The 19,013-nt window shown below is 57.1% G+C and overlaps 3 protein-coding genes across 5 annotated transcripts; 1 reads left to right on the top strand and 2 right to left on the bottom strand.

Moving 5' to 3' along the window:
* Nucleotides 1-2: 2 nt before the first annotated feature.
* Nucleotides 3-3,398, top strand: SCNM1 (sodium channel modifier 1). 2 transcript variants are annotated; one of them, XM_063317141.1, is made up of 8 exons: nucleotides 3-75; nucleotides 754-824; nucleotides 970-1,058; nucleotides 1,535-1,632; nucleotides 1,812-1,912; nucleotides 2,009-2,163; nucleotides 2,681-2,807; nucleotides 2,900-3,398. In XM_063317141.1, the coding sequence occupies exons 1-8, from the start codon at nucleotides 25-27 to the stop codon at nucleotides 2,937-2,939; spliced, it is 732 nt and encodes a 243-aa protein (XP_063173211.1). In that variant the 5' UTR covers nucleotides 3-24; the 3' UTR covers nucleotides 2,940-3,398. The 2 variants fall into 2 exon arrangements, with proteins under 2 accessions (XP_063173211.1, XP_063173210.1); XM_063317140.1 differs by having other exon boundaries at nucleotides 2,895-3,397.
* Nucleotides 3,399-5,536: 2,138 nt separating this feature from the next.
* On the bottom strand, nucleotides 5,537-13,774 carry TMOD4 (tropomodulin 4). Its single transcript, XM_063316919.1, has 10 exons — nucleotides 13,675-13,774; nucleotides 11,566-11,730; nucleotides 10,321-10,477; nucleotides 8,383-8,505; nucleotides 7,533-7,622; nucleotides 6,640-6,770; nucleotides 6,369-6,476; nucleotides 6,090-6,233; nucleotides 5,768-5,912; nucleotides 5,537-5,607 (listed from the first exon to the last, which is right to left on the bottom strand). Exons 2-10 carry the CDS (start codon nucleotides 11,689-11,691, stop codon nucleotides 5,585-5,587), a joined length of 1,047 nt encoding a protein of 348 aa, XP_063172989.1. The 5' UTR covers nucleotides 11,692-11,730; nucleotides 13,675-13,774; the 3' UTR covers nucleotides 5,537-5,584.
* A 1,607-nt stretch (nucleotides 13,775-15,381) lies between these two features.
* VPS72 (vacuolar protein sorting 72 homolog) lies at nucleotides 15,382-18,123 on the bottom strand. 2 transcript variants are annotated; one of them, XM_063316858.1, is made up of 6 exons: nucleotides 17,926-18,123; nucleotides 17,196-17,348; nucleotides 16,874-16,985; nucleotides 16,576-16,758; nucleotides 16,044-16,188; nucleotides 15,384-15,829 (listed from the first exon to the last, which is right to left on the bottom strand). In XM_063316858.1, the coding sequence occupies exons 1-6, from the start codon at nucleotides 18,085-18,087 to the stop codon at nucleotides 15,448-15,450; spliced, it is 1,137 nt and encodes a 378-aa protein (XP_063172928.1). In that variant the 5' UTR covers nucleotides 18,088-18,123; the 3' UTR covers nucleotides 15,384-15,447. The 2 variants fall into 2 exon arrangements, with proteins under 2 accessions (XP_063172927.1, XP_063172928.1); XM_063316857.1 differs by lacking the exon at nucleotides 17,926-18,123 and having other exon boundaries at nucleotides 15,382-15,829; nucleotides 17,196-17,676.
* Between the last annotated feature and the right edge of the window lie 890 nt (nucleotides 18,124-19,013).

The following is a 19,013-nucleotide window of genomic DNA, read 5'->3' as shown; positions in this document are numbered from 1 at the left end:
GGGCGAGCGAGCGGGTGGGGGGCCATGTCCTTCAAGCGGGAGGGGGATGACCCCGGCCAGCTCCAGGTGCTCAAGGTGAGTGAGGGGGAGGCGGGGGCGCGGCTGGGGGCCTCTGCTCGTGGCCCCCTGTCCTTTGGCCAGAGCTCTGCACGTGGTCCTAAATGCCCGGGCGCTGCCGGAGCATGTGCAGAGCGCGTGCATGCGCAATTGCTCTCGAGGGGCTGCCTTCCAGAAGGGCTGGATTACAGCTCTCATCGTTGCAGGCAAAGATGGGGCTGGTAGTCCAGCACTCAGGAAGGCCCCCATTCAGGGGCGGCTGGGCTAAGAGAAGGGGGCCTCGCCCTCTTTCTTTCACCCCCTCCTTCCTCCCCCCCCCGGAGCATGACAACGGCCTAGCTGGTCTCCCTCACTGGGTTGGTGTAAAGATGACAGGAAGTCGACGTCTGGAAGCGCTTTACTCCTAGAACAGCGCAGTAGTGTTTGGAAAGCAGCCTGGCGCTCTGTGTGCGCTCAGAAGCACCACAGCATCGAAGCGTGTGGTTTTGTTTAAAGGGCTGGGATGGACACACCTCTCGGGTCAGTTGCCTTCACAGCTTTGCCCCACTCGTGGGGAATCTCGGTCCTGCGCAACCTGCCTGTTGCCCTTAAGATACGCCCACACAGGGTGCCCTTTGGGACCGTTGGGGCCTCTCTGGCCTGTTTTCTCGAACACCTTGACCTGTTGGATTTCCACCTTCTTCCCTCCCTATCCAGAAACGGAGGGTGGCTGAGCTTTTGGCCAATTACATTCCCGAGGACGAAGCCTTGCTCCTGCGCAATGGCAGGTGAGACCTTGCTTGCTGACTCAGCTATGGGTCTAATCTGCGCGTGATCTGGGGGTAAGGAGTGGGGCGGCGGGGCAAAGCCTGCCTCTCAGTCCCGGTTCCGGCAGTTGAAGTGGGCTCCCACTTTGCTCCCATGCTTTTCCAGGTACGCCTGCACCGTCTGCTTCCAAAGGCCGGTTTTTGACACTCTGGACATGCTCACGGTTCACCGTTCAGGAAAGAAACACTTAGCCAGTAAGTCTGCCGGGATCCTCCCAGATTCGGTGCTCAATTTAATTTCTGCGTCACGCTCGGCTTCATTCAAGAGGCTAGTGAAGGTGCTACAATTTTGTGCGTTTTGGCACTGCAGCAGGTTGTGTGTCTGTGTCGCCAGCGGAGGGTCTGTTGAATAAAATTTAAGAAATGGAGGACAAAAACAGGTTTTGCCAGGCTTACGGAAGAGAGATGCTAATACAGAAATGGCAGCGATGTGAGGAATTATCAGGAGATGAGACCAGGAGAAGCTGAAAATTAAATTATTAATTATTTTAATAACCGGAGAATCTTGACTCTGGGGGGCTTTCTGCAAAATCCATTTGCTGGCCTTTGCAAACCACAGAGAACTTAGTCCCTTTTCACAGATGGGGAAGACCGAGGCCCCAAGACTTTGTTTCCTCCAGATGACCCAAGAGACCGGCTGCTGAGCACCTGTTTGACCCTCTCCGTAACAGGTTTGCAAAAGTTTTACGGGAAGAAGCATTCCCTTGAGAACGAAGTTCAGAAACGCCAGCACCAGGCGTACCTGCAGGCGGAAGAAGACAGCGCCCAGGTAGATCCCGCTGTGCTTTGGCCCCGGAAAGGCAGCCCCGTGACTCTTTCCAACAGTGTGCATTTCTTTAGAAATAAGTCCTTATTCCAAAATAAATGCGCCCAAAATGGCAGGCTTAGCACGGGGGTAGCTTTAGGGCCTCTGATAAAACCCACCGGATTCCTGCTTTCTTTCTTTAGGGGGCCCTGGGGCCGGCCCCTTTGCTTGCCCAGACGCGGAAGATCACCTGGAACGCCTTGCTGAAGACTGTGCCCTACAGCAGCTGCTGCCGGCCCAAAAGGTGAGCGAGCAGGGGGGGCTTCGCTTTCCGAGCCGTCTTACCAGGGAGGTGGTGAACGATGCCATCCAGCTCTCTGCGGTTTCTGATTTGGTGCAGGGAGGCCAGGGGCGAGGCCGGTGCCAGCTCTTCAGGGGCGAGTGCCAGCTTCAGAGCTGCTGGTGGTGCAGGGCTGCCCAAGTCCTCCAGTTCTGCATTGGTGGGTGAAGAGCAGCAGGTTGGAGAGGAAGCGAGCTCCGTTTGCCCGGAGGCAGGTCAGAAACCGTTTTCTCGTCTCTGGTGCTGAACATTGCAATGGCAAGCCCAACATGCTCCTGTTGGACGCAAAACACACCTGCGGCTTTGAATAAACTACGGTTTGCCTTGGATGAAACAGGCTCAAGTGCTTTTGTCCAGGAAAGCAAAGGAAGGGGAGGGGACCAAACTTTACAAGGGTGGCCCATGAACGGAAGAGCCGAGCAGCGGGAGTGTGGAAGAGAAGAGTAGCCAGGGAGACCCACCTCGCAGGGGGCGTAAGGCCCAAGAGGCGACACGCCAGGAGAAGGCTCAGAGTTAGCCAGGGTGGCGCAGAGGACAGGAGGGGGGAACGTGGGATGTGAAATCTTGTTTAGGTGTAAGAAGTGGCATTTGTACAGTATGCTTAACCACGGCTTACTGCCTAAACCCCATTTGGCTACATTGGCACGACATGCCTGCCTTTGCCATCCCCGGTGGTGTCGCCCGCAAGCAAGCGCAGACGCACTTCCACCATTGTTCTCTCTTGACCAACAGAAACTCAAGGGCGTGCTCCCAGGAAGAAGTTTGCCCGTCAAGGAAAGGGGCGCACGGCGCGGAAACCTTCTGGGCCCGACGATCCGGAGAGGCGGCGAGCCTTGGAGCACTACCTGCAGCTGAAAAGGTAACTCCGAGGGGCTTTGAGTGGGGGGCATTATTCTGCGACAAAGGGGTCCCCTTTCTCAGCCGCATTTCCTTCCTTTCCTGGCAGTTCAGGGTGGATCCAAGACGGGTCAGGCAAGTGGGTCAAAGATGAGAACGTGGAGTTTGATTCCGATGAGGAAGATCCTCCAATGCTGCCTCCGTCGTGACGGCGAAACGGGTCGCTTCCCTGGGCAGAGGAACGGCTTTCCACCGGCCGTGCCTTGGAGACGTGCAGAGGGCACCAGGGGGCACCAAGCTGGCCTCTGTCAGAAGATGCACAAAAGACTTCTGGCCCTGACACTGTGACCCTCATGCACTTGAAACGCCCCTTTGCGGACTTTGTTGTTTCGGCTTTTAGTATTCCTGTTACTTGTTTTCATTCCTGCTCAGTTGCGTTTCCTGTTTTGTTTCTGTGGGGGCTGAATTTGGTGCATTCTTAAGTTTGCCAGACGATTTCCATTCGGCCCTTTGTAGCCGAGCAAGGCTGGGGAAAAAGCCGTTCAGAAATCTTCAAAATAAAAGAATAAATGTATATTTAGGGAAAGTGCTCCTGTTTAGCTGGATGGACAAAGATGTGGGTTTGGTGTCAGGAGCTTGTGGCGTCTCTGTTTAAACCAGTGCTGTATTCCAAACCATGAGGACTGGAACCTTGTTTTATACTTTGGGAAGTAAAAGCGCCCGGACTCACTCAGGTTCAATGTCCAGGGAGAACCAGGGAGGGAGTTTCCTGAGAATTTGGAAACTCGGTGCCGGTTGGTTTAATGCCATCCAAATTCCCATCCTTTGTCCCGCTCACAGACTGTAACCCGGTGACTGACTGAACTTGCTGACAGAGCAGTTTTATACAAAGCGGCGGCTTCTTTTTTCTTTATTTAGCAACTTGACGTAAAAGCCAAGGAGGGGGCGTTCCTCACACGCTACCTGCAGGCAGGGGGTTGCACCGTCCTGGGGAATTTCAGAATATTATATTTCTCCACCACCTGTCTTGAATTTCAGAGCATTGTGGCCCCACCGCGATCTTTGGTTACGTAGCTCCCATCGTGGCTCAGCCGTGGGGGACGGGGAGAGCCGGCCGGTGCTGTGTGAATTACCTGGGCTGGCTCAAGGCTGCTGCCATGGAACTGTGCGCCCCGAGGGAGCCATCAGCGTGTCTTTAAAGGCCGGGACCCTCCTCCTCCTCCTCCTCCTCCTCCTCCTCCTCCTCCTCCTCCTCCTCCTCCTCCTCCTCCTCGCGGGAGCCGTTCCAAGATCGGGTGGAACTTGAACCGCTCGGCCTCCCTCAGCACCTGCTTGGGATAATTCTCCAGAGTGGCAGCTTCTCAGCAGCCCTGCTGCTCTGCACTCCTCCGGTTTCAGGCTGAGGGTGCAGCCCTGGGCCACCAGGAGCCAGCCTGGCCGAGGGGGAAACCCCGGGGGCTGTGCTTGCACTCTGGGGTCCTGGTTGGTTATGCGCTGAATGCGCTGCCTGGCCTGCTCCGGGTCCCCCCGTCCTCTTCTGGGCTGCTGCTTATTCCCACAACGCCCTGGGAGGGGGCTGAGCCAAGGCAACTTGTGACGGTCCCAAATCCATCCCCTGAATGTTGGTTGCAGTCCTTGAAAAGCTGGGCCTGGTTCCAAGCAGGTGGAGCCCCCCCAGGTTGGTGGCCATTGCCTAGATAGGTCTCATTCTCCTTCCCAAAATCTTTGAGCGATTTGTTTACCCCAGAGAAGGGAGGGAGGGAGGGAGGGAGGGAGGGAGGGAGGGAGGGAGGGAGGGAGGGAGGAAGGAAGGAAGGAAGGAAGGAAGGAAGGAAGGAAGGAAGGAAGGAATCTATCTTTGGGACAGAGAGGTCTGGCAAATGTACAAGCCCATTTCTGCATTTGAGCTTTTCTTATAAACTAAATTTCCACCACGCAGTGAGTTTTGTCTTCTCAGAGGGGAAAAATTATTCAAGCCTGGCACCAGGCCCCAGTGGTTAGGGTTTCGACTGGCGTGCTGGGGGAATTCAGCTCATATTGCCTGAAAGTCATCGTTGACGGTTTACTGGGCTGCATGACCCCAGACCTATGTTTGGCTGAAGGGGTAGCGAAGCATGGGGTGGGGGCTGTTGCCCACCTTTTCTGAGAATTTTGTTGCTCCTGAGCTGGTTTTGATTAACCAAGCAACATGGGAGCTCAGTTCTCTGAACCGGGATGGAAAATGCACCCTCCTCGTCATGAGCGTTTAGGAAACCGCCACACGCTCAAAATTATTAGTGCCCAAGAATCTGATGATGCCACTTTTCCCCAGGCAAACAAGGGCCTAACTGATGAATAACCATTTTCCATCTCAGAGCGACTGCACTGTCCGTGCTGCGGAGCAGAGAACAAAGCCGGTTCAGAACAAAGGCCGTTCATCCCTCCGGCCGCATGACCCTGATCCCTTTATTTACAGAGGTGGCAAAAAGGCACAACGAGGGTGCCCAAGACTTCGATGGTGCTTCCCTCCCAGGTAATCAAACGCCCAATCGTTCCAAGATCACTTTCGTCTAGGAAAGATCGCAAATGCCCTTGCTCTGTAGCGGAGAACAAAGCCGGTTCCGAGCAAAGCTGGTTCCCCCCTCTGGGGGCATCACTCAGATCTCTTTATTTACAGAGGTATTTAAAAGACGGGGAGGCTCTTGAGTTGGGCATATCGGTCTGAGAGGAGCAATTTGGCCGCTTTTGAGTTCAAAGCCGGCCAGGAGAAGGACGGAGCCACGCGAAGGCGCTCCGGGACTGGAGACAGCGCCCCGGTCCTTATGTTTTCTTCTGTTTGCGGCCTGCCAGGAAGAAAAGAGTTGAAAAGCAAGAGGGCAGGGGCCAGGACACCCCGGCTGGTTCTTCCTTTCCTTTCTCTCTTGCACCCCATTCTCTTGCGCTCTCTCTCTCTTCCCCCCTGGGAGTGCCCTGTCTCAGGTGCAGAGGGCCCGGCCAACCTACGCAGTTCGTTGTTCTTGGTGATGGCGATGGACGCCCTGGCCCGTGGCCCCTGCTGCGTGAAGTGGTACCCGAATCGGATGAGGGAGGGGCAGTTTTCCAGCATGGCAGCCATCTCCATCTCCACCGAGTCGCCCAGCCGCTGGCACTGCAGGGGGAAGAGGAGCGGTGGGAGGCGGAAACTCGGGGGGCCCTAAGATGCCACCCTTCCCCAACGGGGGAGAGGGCAGGACCCCCGATTCTGACCCGGCGGCTTCGTAGTGGCTGGTAGGCCCAGAGGCCTCGCCACACAGCCTGTGGAGCCGGCTCCGAGCAGGGCCCTCACCTGGTTGTCCACCTTCAGCTCGGACAGCGTGTTGTTCCCCTTCATGGCCTTGATGACCTCCATCATCCCCGCACTGGTGATGAAGTTGGACTCGATATTGAGGCTCTGAAGAGTCCTGTTTTCCTTGAGCATCTCAGCCACCGCCTGGAAAAACGGGTCGGGGAGACACTTGAAGCCGCAGCATCGGTGGGGGGCATCCCTAGAGGGTACGCCCCGCAGGGGAGCCAAACATGGACCCCCCTGCGTCCCAGGCCCCAGAAGAGGGCCACCTGAGCTTACATGCGCCACCGGATCGTTGCTCCGGGTCGCCACCAGGCTGAGCTTCTTCACCTGGGTGTTTGTCTTCATCACCTCGCAGATCTCTTTCAACGTCTGAATGGGGATGTCCTGCCCAAGAGAACAGGTGAAGGGTCCACTTCTGGAGAGGTGGCACCCTGGAGGGTCATTTTTTCCTTTTCCCTCCCCACTGCTTTTAGTTTTTCCTTTTATGCCGTGCCTTCCTTTTCACAATAACGCCGCTTTATCCATCTTAGGAAAAGATGGCACTGACCTTAATGTTATTCAGGTTCACTTCTTCGAGATCCTTGGCGTTGCTTCGGATTTTTGCCAGGGTTTCTTCGGCGTTGGTGGGATTGGGCGGCTCATCTGGGACGGGTTTGTACTTATCAGGCTGAACGACACCTGCACCGAAGAGGGTTGGTGCAGGGGGCAAAGGAGGAACAAGAATGCTGTCGGAGCAGGAGATGGGCAATCCTTCTCTCCCCTCTTCCTCCCACACTTGGACTCTTTCTCCAGACCCGATCTTTGGCTGATGCCCGAAGCTGGCAAATGCTGGCTGGCAAATGCCCCTTGCCTGAAAGCCACACCCCTCTGCCCTCCAGGGCATATCTCCCGCTGGCTCTCCAGGGGAGCAGGGAATGATGGACTGTGTGGTGGATGGAAGATGGAGTTCAGCCAAGCAAGACGGAAAGGGTTCCCCCTCCAGAACCCAGAGTGAAAGGGGGATGTTCTGGGCTGCTAAATCTATCCGATGTCTCAGTATGTCCAAAATGTTTTTATTGCATTTTACTCTTTTTTAGCTTTATTGTAAACCACCCAGAGTCCCTCTGGGGGAGATGGGCAGTGACAAAATTTGATAAATAAATAAAATAAAAATTCAAGAGGATGCCTACTTGAAGGCCTGGCAACAGCAGGGAGGTTGTTTCTACCTCCCCAAACAGCTAGAAACGCTCTGCCATGACATTATGGGGAAAACTGAGTTTTCCATGGCTCTGCCTTGCATGCGCTAGAGGGGGCTGCCCTGGCAGGAACTGGCAGAAGTGACTTCTCTGGTTCTTTCATCCCCTCGGCAAGGCAGGGGAACATGTTGCGGCCATGAGAGCTAGAAACTTGACCCTGCATCTTCCCTCCTGCCCTCACTGGGAAGCCCCCGAAGCCACTCACTGTTGATGCCCTCAGTGTTCGTAATGTTGCCGCTACAGATGGCATCGTAATACTGCTTGTTGCTCATCAGGGTGTACATGCCGAGAATGGCTGCAAAGGAGCAGAAGAAAAACCACCCATCGGAGTTGGGGTCAATAAAACAGGTTTGTTGCAAATCCGTCACGGTCGGGGCAGGTATTTCTGCTCCGGCCTGGCCGAGCCCTGCCCGGCTCCAATTCCTAAAGACGAGCGGCCACCCAGCCGGCTGAGACCAGACCTGGCGGGAAGCCGGGCAGGGACTAAAATCAGAAATGCTGAGCTCTGCGGCCCTATCGGCTTACACCTGCGGAGGGGGAGCGCCCAGCGACTTTGTTGTTGATGTGGGACAGACCGCTGGCCCTCCACACACACACACACACCCCAGTTTCTCTCGAGCTGGCTGGACCAGGCAAGGCTCTCTTCTCCAAAAAATTTGGTGGAATTTATGTCCTGCGAGGTTTGCAGGGCTGAGGTTGATTAATGAGCTGCATACCCCGCAGGAGATAGATAGATAGATAGATAGATAGATAGATAGATAGATAGATAGATATGGATGGCTTTAAATGGTTAATTTTATTGTAAACAGCCCAGAGTCCCCCCTTGGGGGAAGACGGGCGGTGATAGAAATTTGAATAATAAATAAATAAATAACCCCCCCAAAAAACAAAATCTTTAAAATTAGAAGTGCACGTCATGCATGCATCCTAAACTTCTGCCCTGCCTGCAACAGCAGCAAAAGGCAGTTCAGAGCCGACTGCCTCTGGATAGGGAGGTTCCACTGAGCCTCTGGTGCGACCCACTCTTCTGCCCTCCCCGCTGGCCCTTCCTTCACCTGCGATATCGCACATTTCGGCATCGGTGGCGTTAGCCAAAGCTTCTTCCAGTTCGGGCTCCAGAATGACGTCTTCTTCCTTGAGCATTTCTCTCTTGGGATCTTTTGGGATAAAAGGCTTCCCTGCAGAGGGAGAGACGGGAAACAACGAAACTTGGGAGAGAGACGCAGATGCAAAAGGATCGAAGTAAGATGTAGTTCTGTCAGTGACTCATGCAGGGTTTCGCCAGGCAGCCTCCTTTACGAGCAACAGAGCCCTCAAAATACTTCCTCCCTCCCTCCCTCCCTCCCTCCCCATCCATTAACTCTGCAAAATGATGCCCCCTTTTTTTTTACTCCATTGAACATTAACATTGTGGGGATTCCAGACAAGTTGATGACAATTCCGTGTCATGCTATCTGGAGTCAGTCCCTCTCTAATGCCCCTGAAACGGCCTTCATTCACGCCGGCAATTTGGACACGCAGAGGAAGTTCCAGATTTATTAATAGCAGTCAGATGTTTGACGATTCAGCCATGGAAGGAGGAAAACAAGAGGTGCCTTTGGCCGAAACGCGGGGCCACCAGCACGGAGCCAGTCCGGCCTGCTTTAAACAAAGGTCCTTTGTGAGCCCAAAAGAGTAGGAAAGAAAAATAGTTAATATTTCAGCACCTTGCATCGGAGTGACGGTTTGGCAACGGGATGAGAACGGTTGCAAAGGGGCTGTGATCTGGTAGGGAACTGGTTTCCTCCTTTAAAAATGAATCCAGGAAGCCAAGGAAAGAAAAGGGTTGGGGGAAGTGCGTGAGCATTTTAACCTTCCAGGAAAATCTCTGGTTTGGCCCAAGTGATGGAGTCCTTGAGCAAGAGAGGCATGGGGAGAGTAAGTCCTGAATCTTTGCTCTCCGCAAGATTCAGATATTTTATCGGTTCTGCAAGGAAAGACGTCGAGGAGGGTGGGAACCGAGAGGGCAGGAGAGATGGCGCTCTGGGTCTCCCCACCTGAAGGAGCCCACCTGCCCCACCTAAGCATGAAGCAGGATCTTTAACTGAAGGGAGACGAACTGCTGGCCTTGCAAAACTCAGCACGGCTGTGGTGCGGAGAGGCGCCACACATCCTAGAAGACTTAATTCCCTTTGGGGAGAACCTCATTTGCAACCCACTGCCTCCCTTTCCTTCCAGCCCCCAGGAGAGGCGCTCAGCAAGAGCCTGGATCCGAGCTCGGCTGCACCGTCTTCTCTGCCTGATGCCCCCGTCCGCAACAGGAGGCACAAAACTTTCAGCAGCGCCAGATGCGGGCAAGTTGCCCTGCCCGTCCCCCCTGGGATTCCTTGCTTGGCCCTGCTGCTTCATCTGCCGGGAAGGCGTGGGGCCAGCTGAGTACCACCAGCACAGGGCAGGCCTTTGGTCTCGAGGCCAGTCCCAGCTGCCTTGGGAGGTCGAGGGCTCCGAGCTCCGAAGGGAGCCCCGTTGGATTCGGCGCCACCGGCTGCGTCTGGCCTGCTGAGATTCTGCAGGGATGCCGAAGATCTTCCCAGGCCGGGCAAGATACCTTCTGCGGGACATCTGAGCTGTGCGTTGGGCTATTTTGAACCTTTGGCTGCTCTGGGCTGAGTTAAATACAACCCTTCGCCTTTGTCCGAGACCCAACATGCCCAGGGGGGTTGGAACCCCCCCAAGATCTCTTGGGTGCTTGTTCCCCCGCACAGCTCAGAGCATTGCAAGTCCCCTAGCAAGGGGGGTTCTCCGCTGGCAAAGCAGATGCCTCTGTTGGAACGGCTGAGTGGGATCAGGGGCACCATAATCCAGACGGAAGGTTGAAAGGCCTGAAACAGAATTTCCAGGTCTGCGCAGCCCGCTGAGAAGGGAGGGAGGGAGGGGGGACCCCAGGCTTCATCCAAGCACTTCCTTGTGGCCGGCCTGGCCGGCGGCGTCCAGGTGGCAAATGCAGCCCTTACCCTTCTTCTCGCCGGTGAAAGGCACCAGGTCTTCCCGCTCCTTTGCCTCCATCGCCTGCTTCTCCAGGTGCTGCATCAGGGCGTCACGGTCCAGCGGCCCGGTGGGACCTTTCTTCGTCTGGTCCCGCTGCCGGAGCCCAGCCGGGAGCATCACGTTCTAGGAGGCAGAGCAGAAGTCGGGGTGCGGGGAGCGGGCATGATAGGAACACCTTCTTACCACGCCCTGTAAACCCGACTGGGGAAGCTTTGGGCATCTCTGCAGGGGGCACACCTCTTGGCCCTGGCACAGGGGCACCTGCAGGCCCCTCCTGGGATGATTCTCCCACCCAGACATTCATTTTAGGCCCTTTTGTTTTTAGAAGAAGAAGAAAGCATAGCATTGCATTGCAATACTGGGTTGTCGGGTGGCAGATAAATTTAATAATAATAATAACTATTATTATTTTTATTTATTTATTTTCAAATTTCTATTACCACCCATCTCTCCCAAAAGGGGGACTCTGGGTGGTTTACAATAAAATAATAATAATAATAATAATAATAATAATTTAGTAATAATAATAATTTAGTAATATCTCATCCCCATCTCCTTCCCCCATCCAGCAATACCTTGCTCCTGAATTACGTGCTGGGAATAAAAATGTTGGGGGTCCTGGCCCAAGGCTTGCTTTGGTAGTGTGTCCAGCTGGCTAGACCACCCCCCACAAGGATAAGAGTTAACTGAGGTCGTCAAAAGCATCCTAGAGGGCTGGGCAGGATCAAGGGAAGCACCTTCACTGCCTGCATCTGTAAATGGGTCGTTTTGCAAGCCAGCATACCCGGGATGCGACCGCGTTGTGAACAGACCAGGCTTCTGGGTGCCTTTCTGTGAGCGCACCTGCAGCAGGCGCTCCAACTTCCAAGTGTGTCCGCTGGGCCAATGTCAGAGCCTCTCTCAAACGCTCTGCCCAGCTTCACCTGTTGAATGTTTGTGAAGGCCACTGGAGCCAAGGCAGATCAGCCTAGACAGGACCCAGCGTGCTTAAAATGGGAGGCAGCGGTGGTGGAACGGGATCACAGCTTCCTTGTTCTCCCCAAAAGCTGAAATTGCCCATTTTTGCTATTCTGGGCAGGACTGCCAGCGTTCCAAACTCCCACGGGAGGAGGCTCCAAGGCCATCTCTAACTGTTTGACTTCCCTCTCTGGAAACTTTTAGAATGAAATCCAGACTTTGTGTGAACCCTTCTGCCCCGCCCTTCATCTCACTTCTGGATCCATTTCCTGCAGCTCCAGGTCAAGCTGGTCCAGCTCCTCCGGGGAGAGTTCCCTGAGGATCTTGTCTTCATCGATATCTCGGTATTTCTCCAGCTCTTTCTGGTACGAAGTCGTCATGGTGAGTGCAGCAAAGACGCAGCTGGCGAAGTGTCCCCCCTGCAAGAAAACCCAGCCAGGCAGGTGAAGAGCCACAGCTTGTGAGAAGCAGGGACAATGTCCGGCAAACGTGTTTACGGAGCTACAGGGGATGCTCCCGGCAGATGGAGCAGGGGAACTCCCTGCCTCATGATTCTCACAATGCTCTCTCGTCCTAATCCCTGCACCTGCGCTGCCTGGATACGGGGACAGGGATTTGGGGCGAGGCTGAACGAACCTTGCATTAGGGCCACTTATTACAGACACCGTTTCAAGGATCTGGGCTAACGGATCAATGCCGAGAAGCACTTCGCGCCCCCCAGAGCTTTCGCAGCCGCTGAGCTGGCTGGAAACGGGATTGGCCTTTCGAGCGTGCCAGCTGCTGATGGGCCACGCTGCGGGGAGGAAGAAGCGTTGAATGAGCTATTCGACCAGCTGACTCGGCTCTCCACCCACCCGACGGCTGGGATCTGGTTCCCAAGGCCTCCTTTTACGTCTTGAGAAATGCAAGCTTGGCAGCCCTGCCATGACTTTGGCAAAGGCTCCCCGCAGATGGAAAGCTAAGCTGTCAGAAAGAAACCTTGGCTGCACCCCTTTTCTCCTTGGTGCTATCTGAGATGGTGGTGGCTGGGGGGGGGGGGTCCAGGGGAAGCGTCTTAGCTGGGTTGTCCCTCTTGCCTTTCTGGACACCCGCATGAGTTCTCCCGGAGGAGCATGAAGCTGGGAACCCTCTTTTCAGTGCAGCCACTAACCCTCCCTCAACTAAGCGGGTCGATTTGCCCCCAGAGGAGTGAGTTCAGCAAACGTCCAGTTCAGGCTTTACCCTCCTCACAGCTGCCAACCGGTAGAAATTCAAGCTGGATGGGTTGAACTTCTGCCTTGGCTGCTTGTGACCTGTGGGGTGGCAAGAAGCCTGCGGGACTGATCCCCTTTTTCTGCAGTGTTGAAGAGGAACTGGATATCCAACTGGGGAAGACGCTTCTCTCAAGCATCCCGTCTGGTTTCGGTGTGGTCCGTCTAAACCTTTGGGAGAAAGTTGCCAAACCATTTTGCCACTCCCCCTCACCCACAACTCCCAGGGGTGGAAAACCTGCATTTCTCCCGACGGTGCCCAGCAGGACCAGCATGCTGGGAATTTCAACTACTTCTGAAAGACCAGACATGGGAGGAAGACAATGTTGTTTTATTTCCATTTTTAGAGGAAATTCCTCTAACCAAGTTCTTGGAAGACCGTTTCAGCCTATTCTCAAGTCAAACACCCCTTTCTTTGGAGGAAGGGGGGGGGGCGGCTTTTTCTGTGCAGCAGAGCCGCGAAATGTTCTATGGCGCAGAAAGCGAAGGTAAGCTCAGGGGTGCTCTTGCTCCTGAAGGGCAGATCCCTTTCCAAGCCAGTTTTATCTAATCGCCCGAATAACCCCAGCCCCGCCCCCAGCAGAGAATCTTTCCGGCCTGGGCTAACCAGATCAAAGCTAAATTCACACCCTCCAGAAATCATCCCACCCACCCAGCCCCGCTTTCCCCAAATTGTTGGCACCAGGTGACCCTCCCGTCCTGGAGGAGCCCCCCTTCCTTCACCACGGGTGTGGCCAGGTAGCCGCCCGCGGCGCTCCGGCCCGGCCAGGGCGGGGTTGCCCCCGCGACCCCCACCGACTCCGGTGCCAGCGAGCCCAGGTCAGGTCTGGGCAGAAGAAAGCCCCGGGGGGCGTTGCTGGCTTTCCCCGCTTCCAACTCGCGGGGGATCCTGGCACTGAGCCCGTCCCCGGCGGCCCCCAGCCCGCGCCCCTCCGCCAGACCCTCGCTCGGCCGGGGGGGGGCTGCACCTGCGGCCACCCTCCCCGCCGCAGGGTCGGAGCCTGGCTGAAGCCGGGGGCCCCCGCCCTCCCCGCTGGCGGGACCCCCGGCGAGGTCCGGAGGCGCAGAAGCCGGGAGGGGAGCGCGCCCGCCGAGCGATCTCCGGATGCTTACCTCGGTCGGTGGCGGCAGCTGCCTGTCCCCCGCGCCCCCCCCAGCGGTGTGAACCCAGCCGGGAGGCCAATGGCGAGGCAGCCCGAGGGGAGGGTGAGATCAGCATTTTTTTATTTTAGCTCTCCAGCCCAGCAGAAAGGCGGGGTGGGGAGCCGGATCGCCCCTGCAGACTCCCTTATCAATCACTCCGCAGCCGCCCCGCGGTCCCGGCCGGCCTCCAGCGGCCGCGGCCGGTAATGGCCAGCGAGGGGGCGGCCTCCTTCCTTCGCCTTGCAAAGTGGTTAAAAAGAGGCAAAACCTCTGCTCGGTTTAGGCCCCCGATTCCCACCGAGCTCAGCCGGAAAAAAAAATAAAAATAAAGGCTCTCTGCAAATTCGAGCAATTATCATCCTGCTGGCAAGTGATTTAACTGCTCCTGAACTTGGAGTCTCCACTCATAGCTAAGAATCCATGGTTTTGCTAAGAGCTGAAGAAGAGCCCCCTCCACAGCAGGAGAGCCCCAGCCTATCTAAATTAGTACCTTTCTTCCCCCGGGGGCCATCAGGAGAGGCCTCCAGGAAAACTGCAGGCAGGACTGGGACTCAACGGCCCTCGCCCATTGTCTGTGTGTTGTTTTCACGGATACAATGCCCCTGACCTGGGAGGTTCCGTGCGGCATCCCGTCTGCAGCCATCCACGGGGCTACGCACTCGGACCAGGCGGAGTTTTCCACAGGCACGGGAGCAAGGGAACGTCGTAACCGTGGGAGGAAAGCTGTTATTCCAGCTAATCCAGTTCTAACATTCCTATTTCTGATAAAGTTTTATGTGGCTTTCATTCCCCAGTGAGATTAGTTGGGAGGCCAACCTCCCGTGACCTGATTTGACCGGCCATCCTTCCCTAACCCCTCCCTGCTCAGGATCTTTCTCATGCCCAAAACCTACGTCTAGCCCCTCTCAGCCTGGTCTCCAGGAAAACATTCCTAAAATGGACCATCAATGCCGGCCGAGGCAGCCCAGGGATGCCGGCTGAGAGATCCCTTCAGAATTTGACAGTTTGCCTTCAACCAGCAATGCAGACCTCATGCAAAGCTGTGGTATTTATCATTTTATTATTTTTTATTCCAAAAAGAGGTATCAGCAAATGAAGACTACAAGCCCTGGTTGGGATGGCAGCCCCCCCCCCCCCCGATCCAGCCGCTCTCCAAGGCAGGGCCTTGTCACCCACCTGCAGCCTGGAGGATTTGGGGGGGACAATTTCCCAGCAGAATGAACGACCAACTTTCTACATGAGACCCCGAAGGGACACAGAAGGACAAAAAATAAATAACAACTGAGAGTCACAACAGAGAGGAAAAAAAATCTAACAGGATGCTTGAGGGAGCAAGCAGGGCCACTGATGTGCAAGTGTGAATGAGCTGACAGCCACACCTGTCGTGGCGCATGTCTGGTTTGTTAATTACAGATCAGAATTCTGCTCACCCTTAGCGGCAGTTCCACCCTCTGGATATGCAGCGATTGGACAGGAATAAACTGGAAACAAAACAAAATCCTTTGGGCCCTGCTGACCCTGCAGGACAGCTCTGAGGCGGTGGGCAGAAGATGGGTGGGAGGTTCACCTGTGGCCCCTCCTGAGCTGCTCGGCAACAGCACAACCCCCCCCCCGCAAGCCGAGAAACTCGCTCACGCTGCTCTTTCGCCATGCTTTTCGTCGCTTGAGCGTGCCAAAGATTTCTATTTCCTCATGCAGGTTTCGAGGAGACCCTTTCGTGGAAAGGCAGAAGCCGCCTGGGGTTTAGGTGGCTGGCCCGCTCTGCTTGATGATGATCTTCTGCCGGGTGGCCCGCACACCAGGGTCGGGCACCGGTGAGCCAGCCGCCAGGGCGGCCGAGGCGCCCGCGCTGGGCAGCCCGTGGGCTGTGATGTACTTCTTGTACGCCTCCCGGATGATCTTGAAGGCCCGGATGTTGGAGTACGGGATGTCCGTGATGGGGTCGCGGTAGATGGCGGTCCTGTGGGTGACGGGACAGATCTCCTTCACGGGCAGCTTGGGGGGCGGGGATTTGGGGAAGACCCTCTCAAAAGTCTCGTCATCGCTGAAAGTGATGAAGGTGCGGGAACACTTTCCGGCCGGGGCAGCGGCCGAGGGGGCTTCCAGGAGGCCCTCCTGCTCTAACCTAAGAGCCGGGCGAAGGGGGGAGAAGGTAGATCAATGCTCAGAGCCCACCCCAACTGCTGTCTCGGAAGGGGCTGCCCCCCTCGCTGCGGAACGGCCTTTGGGGCAGACCCAACGCGGCAGCCGAGAGTCCTAAATGCCGTCACAGCGTTTAGGTACTGGGCAAAGCCGCTGCCCTCTGCCGCCCGCTGGGCACAAGGGGAGGGGGGACTTACCCCTCCACATCCACGTTCTCCTCCTTGTAGCCCAGGTCAGAGACGAGGGGCATCGTCCCCGAATAGTAGCGGATGGTGGGGCCTGCGCACTTCCGTTTCTTCTGCACCTGCCTCTTCTTGTCCGCTTCCAAGCGTTCGTAAGTCTCTGTGAGGGAAAGTCGAGCTCTCAGGGCTGGACTCAGCAGCATGGGGCCTGCTGACCCCCAGCAAATTCTGGCAGGGGTGGGAAATCTCCAGCCCCAAATCCTGGAATCCTCCGTGCTTTTTAAACTGAGACTGAGCTGGGAACGTAGGTTGGAAACGAGGGCATATCTCTTTTCAGAATGAGTATTTCTGCCCCAAAACCTCAACATAACTTGCCCCAGAAGCCAACAGCTTCTCCCTCACAGCAACCAACAAAGGGAACTCGGATTAAACCGCTTGGAACGGTCTGATAACATTATTATTACCGAACTACATCCGGCCTTGAAGAAAGCTTCCAACTTCCTTCTTGTTGACCAACTGCTTTTGCGAGCACATTGCCCCAACTCACCCAGAGAGCGCAAGTTGAGCTCCTCGGTGATCTTGGCCTCTCTCAGCAGCTCTTCCTGGGTGAGGGGCCGGTCGTAGCTTGGGCCTGCCCCCTTCTTGCGCCTGGACTGCACCTGGCGCTCCTGCAGGCGCAGAAAGGTCTGGCGGGTGTGTTCGGTGGTCGACTGGCGCATGTGCTTCCGGCCTGGAGCGCGAAGGCAGGAGGAGGGGGTGGAAGCTGAGCAAGGGGGCTTCCAGTCAAGGCTCAGGAGGGAGGGATGGCAGTGTTCGACCCCCACCTGTCACCCAGGGACACTTACTGTCGACAGCGTCTTCCAGGAGTTCGGTCGGTGCCGATCTTTCCTCTCTGGTTTTCTGCGCACTGCCGGCAGGGGCGTCGGGTTTCTTCAGCCTCAGGCTTTTAATGGGCTCCTGCAAAAGGGTCAGACTCGCTCAGTGCTTGAGAACAATCTGCTGCGCGTCATTGAGCTTCGTCTTTGCGGGACCCCCATCTTCGAAGAATAGCATTTGCTCTCCCTGGAGCGGCTTCAGAAATAAACTCAGTCAAGGCTGCTTTGGGGAGGCTGTGAGTTGCCCCAAAGGATGCCACCCCGCCACCGCTGCCGCCCAGGGCCGCCGCACCTTGTAGGCTTTGGTCACCACCCTCCGCTTCCGCTTGGGCTCGCTGTCATCCTGGTCGCTGCCGGGCTCGTCTCCCTCGTCGATGTCGAAGTCCGAGTCCACTTCGTCTTCGCTGTCCGACTGGTCCCCCTTGTATTCGTCGTCGCCCGATTCCTGCCAAGCGCCCCAAAAGATTTTTAGGCAGAAGGGAGCATCCGTCCAGGCCTCGGGGGCGGAAACGCCGCATGCCCAGCTGGGCGCTCTCCCATCAGGGTCCCCAGATGTGTGGGACTTCAGCTCCCAGAATTCCCAGCACTGGCCCTGCACCTGCCCTCTTCTGAATGAAGGACCGTGGGGGGTGGGAGCAGCGCTTCTGCTGCCTCTAAGCTTCCTCCGGGCATTTTGCAAAGATAAAAGTGGCCAAAACGCGTTACGAGGTTGTTGCGGTGAGAAAAGGGAACGATCCCTTTGGACTACAACGCCCATCCCCTACTCATCGACCAGGGATGGATGTTGTAGTCCTCCACCTCCGAGGGGCTATCCCACAGCAGCGCCCTCCCGCCCCAGCCTCCCCAGGAGGAGCCGTGGGATGGGGCGATGGGCCCTGGAGTCCAGCCCAGCCAAGGGGCGACAGGTTGCGGAAGCGGGTCCGGGAAGACTCCGTGGCCCCGCCCCCGGCCCCCTCCCAGCCAATCCCGCGCGAGCTCCGCCTCCCCGGCCCCAGCCCCGCCCTCCGCGCTCCGCCGCCGACCTCGGTGAAGCCCCCGTAGGTCGTCTGGTAAAACTCGTCTTCCTCCTCCGCCTCCAGCAGCCCCGAGAGCCGGTTCCCCGCCGTGCGCCGCGGCGCTCGCCCGCCGGCCAGGCCCGCGGAAGAGGCGGAGGCCGACGACGTTGCCGCTCCCGCCGCCGCCATCCTGCTCCCGCCTGCCCTGCGAGGCAATCGATGCGTTCGGCTCGCGACCGCGCCTCCTGCGGGGAGGGGAGCGCCGAGCGGGCCGGCTAGGCGCGATAGGCCGAGCGCCGATGCCGCGAGCGGGGAAGGAGCGAGCCGAGCGCCCATGGAGGCGGGGCCGTCTTAGCAGCGTCCGGCGCGGCCGCGGCGCCCCCTCCTCCCTTCTTTAACGGCGGCATCGAGCGGCTTCCAGGACGCGGGCTCGGCGCCCCCTGAAATGCGGCTTTGGGAGGTATACTGCTGCTGAGCGGGGAGGCTCCATTTGCGCCCTGGCTGACCCATCAGCGAGCTGCTGGCGCTGCGTCCCCCGCTTTTCTGCGCGCTCTTGGCACTGCAACCAGGGCTAGGAATTTGCGAGCCCGAGTATAAGAACCAACTCCTGCCGGTTTTATGGCGTGTCGTGACGTGGTGGGGGGGCGGTCCTATAGGCCACGGCATATGGCGCTTTAAGCCGCGGGGGGGGCCCCGCCCCACCCCGAAAGGCGGAATGAGGCGAGTGGCTTCATTGTAGAACCGCCACATGAATCGGTTCCAAGTTCTGACGTCACTGGTGTCTGGAAAATGACGTTCGCAGGAGGCGGGAACAGAACGTTGGTAGCGTTGCTATGGGGGCGGGCGTGCCCGCGACGTCAGGCCACGTTCGGAAGGAGCGCGCTCTGTGAGGCAGGAGGGGGCACGCCCACTGCAACGTTGACGCGCGGAGGTCCGCGACCGCCCGCTTTCCCTCCTGCGCCTGCGCGGCGCCGCTTTCTCGGCCCCCTTCCGGACGGTCGGCGCTCCGTTAGCATAAACAAGGCGGCGCTCCCCTTCAGTTCCCCCTCCCGCCGGCGCGAAGTGGTTTCTCCCGACTCCTCTCGGGCGGGCCGGTCCCAGGAAGCAGGGGGGAG

Source organism: Candoia aspera, chromosome 17 (assembly GCF_035149785.1).
Source record: "Candoia aspera isolate rCanAsp1 chromosome 17, rCanAsp1.hap2, whole genome shotgun sequence".
In the NCBI taxonomy this organism is placed as follows: domain Eukaryota; kingdom Metazoa; phylum Chordata; class Lepidosauria; order Squamata; family Boidae; genus Candoia; species Candoia aspera.
Note: the sequence above shows the minus strand (reverse complement) of the source record. Positions and strands in the feature narration are given on the sequence as shown.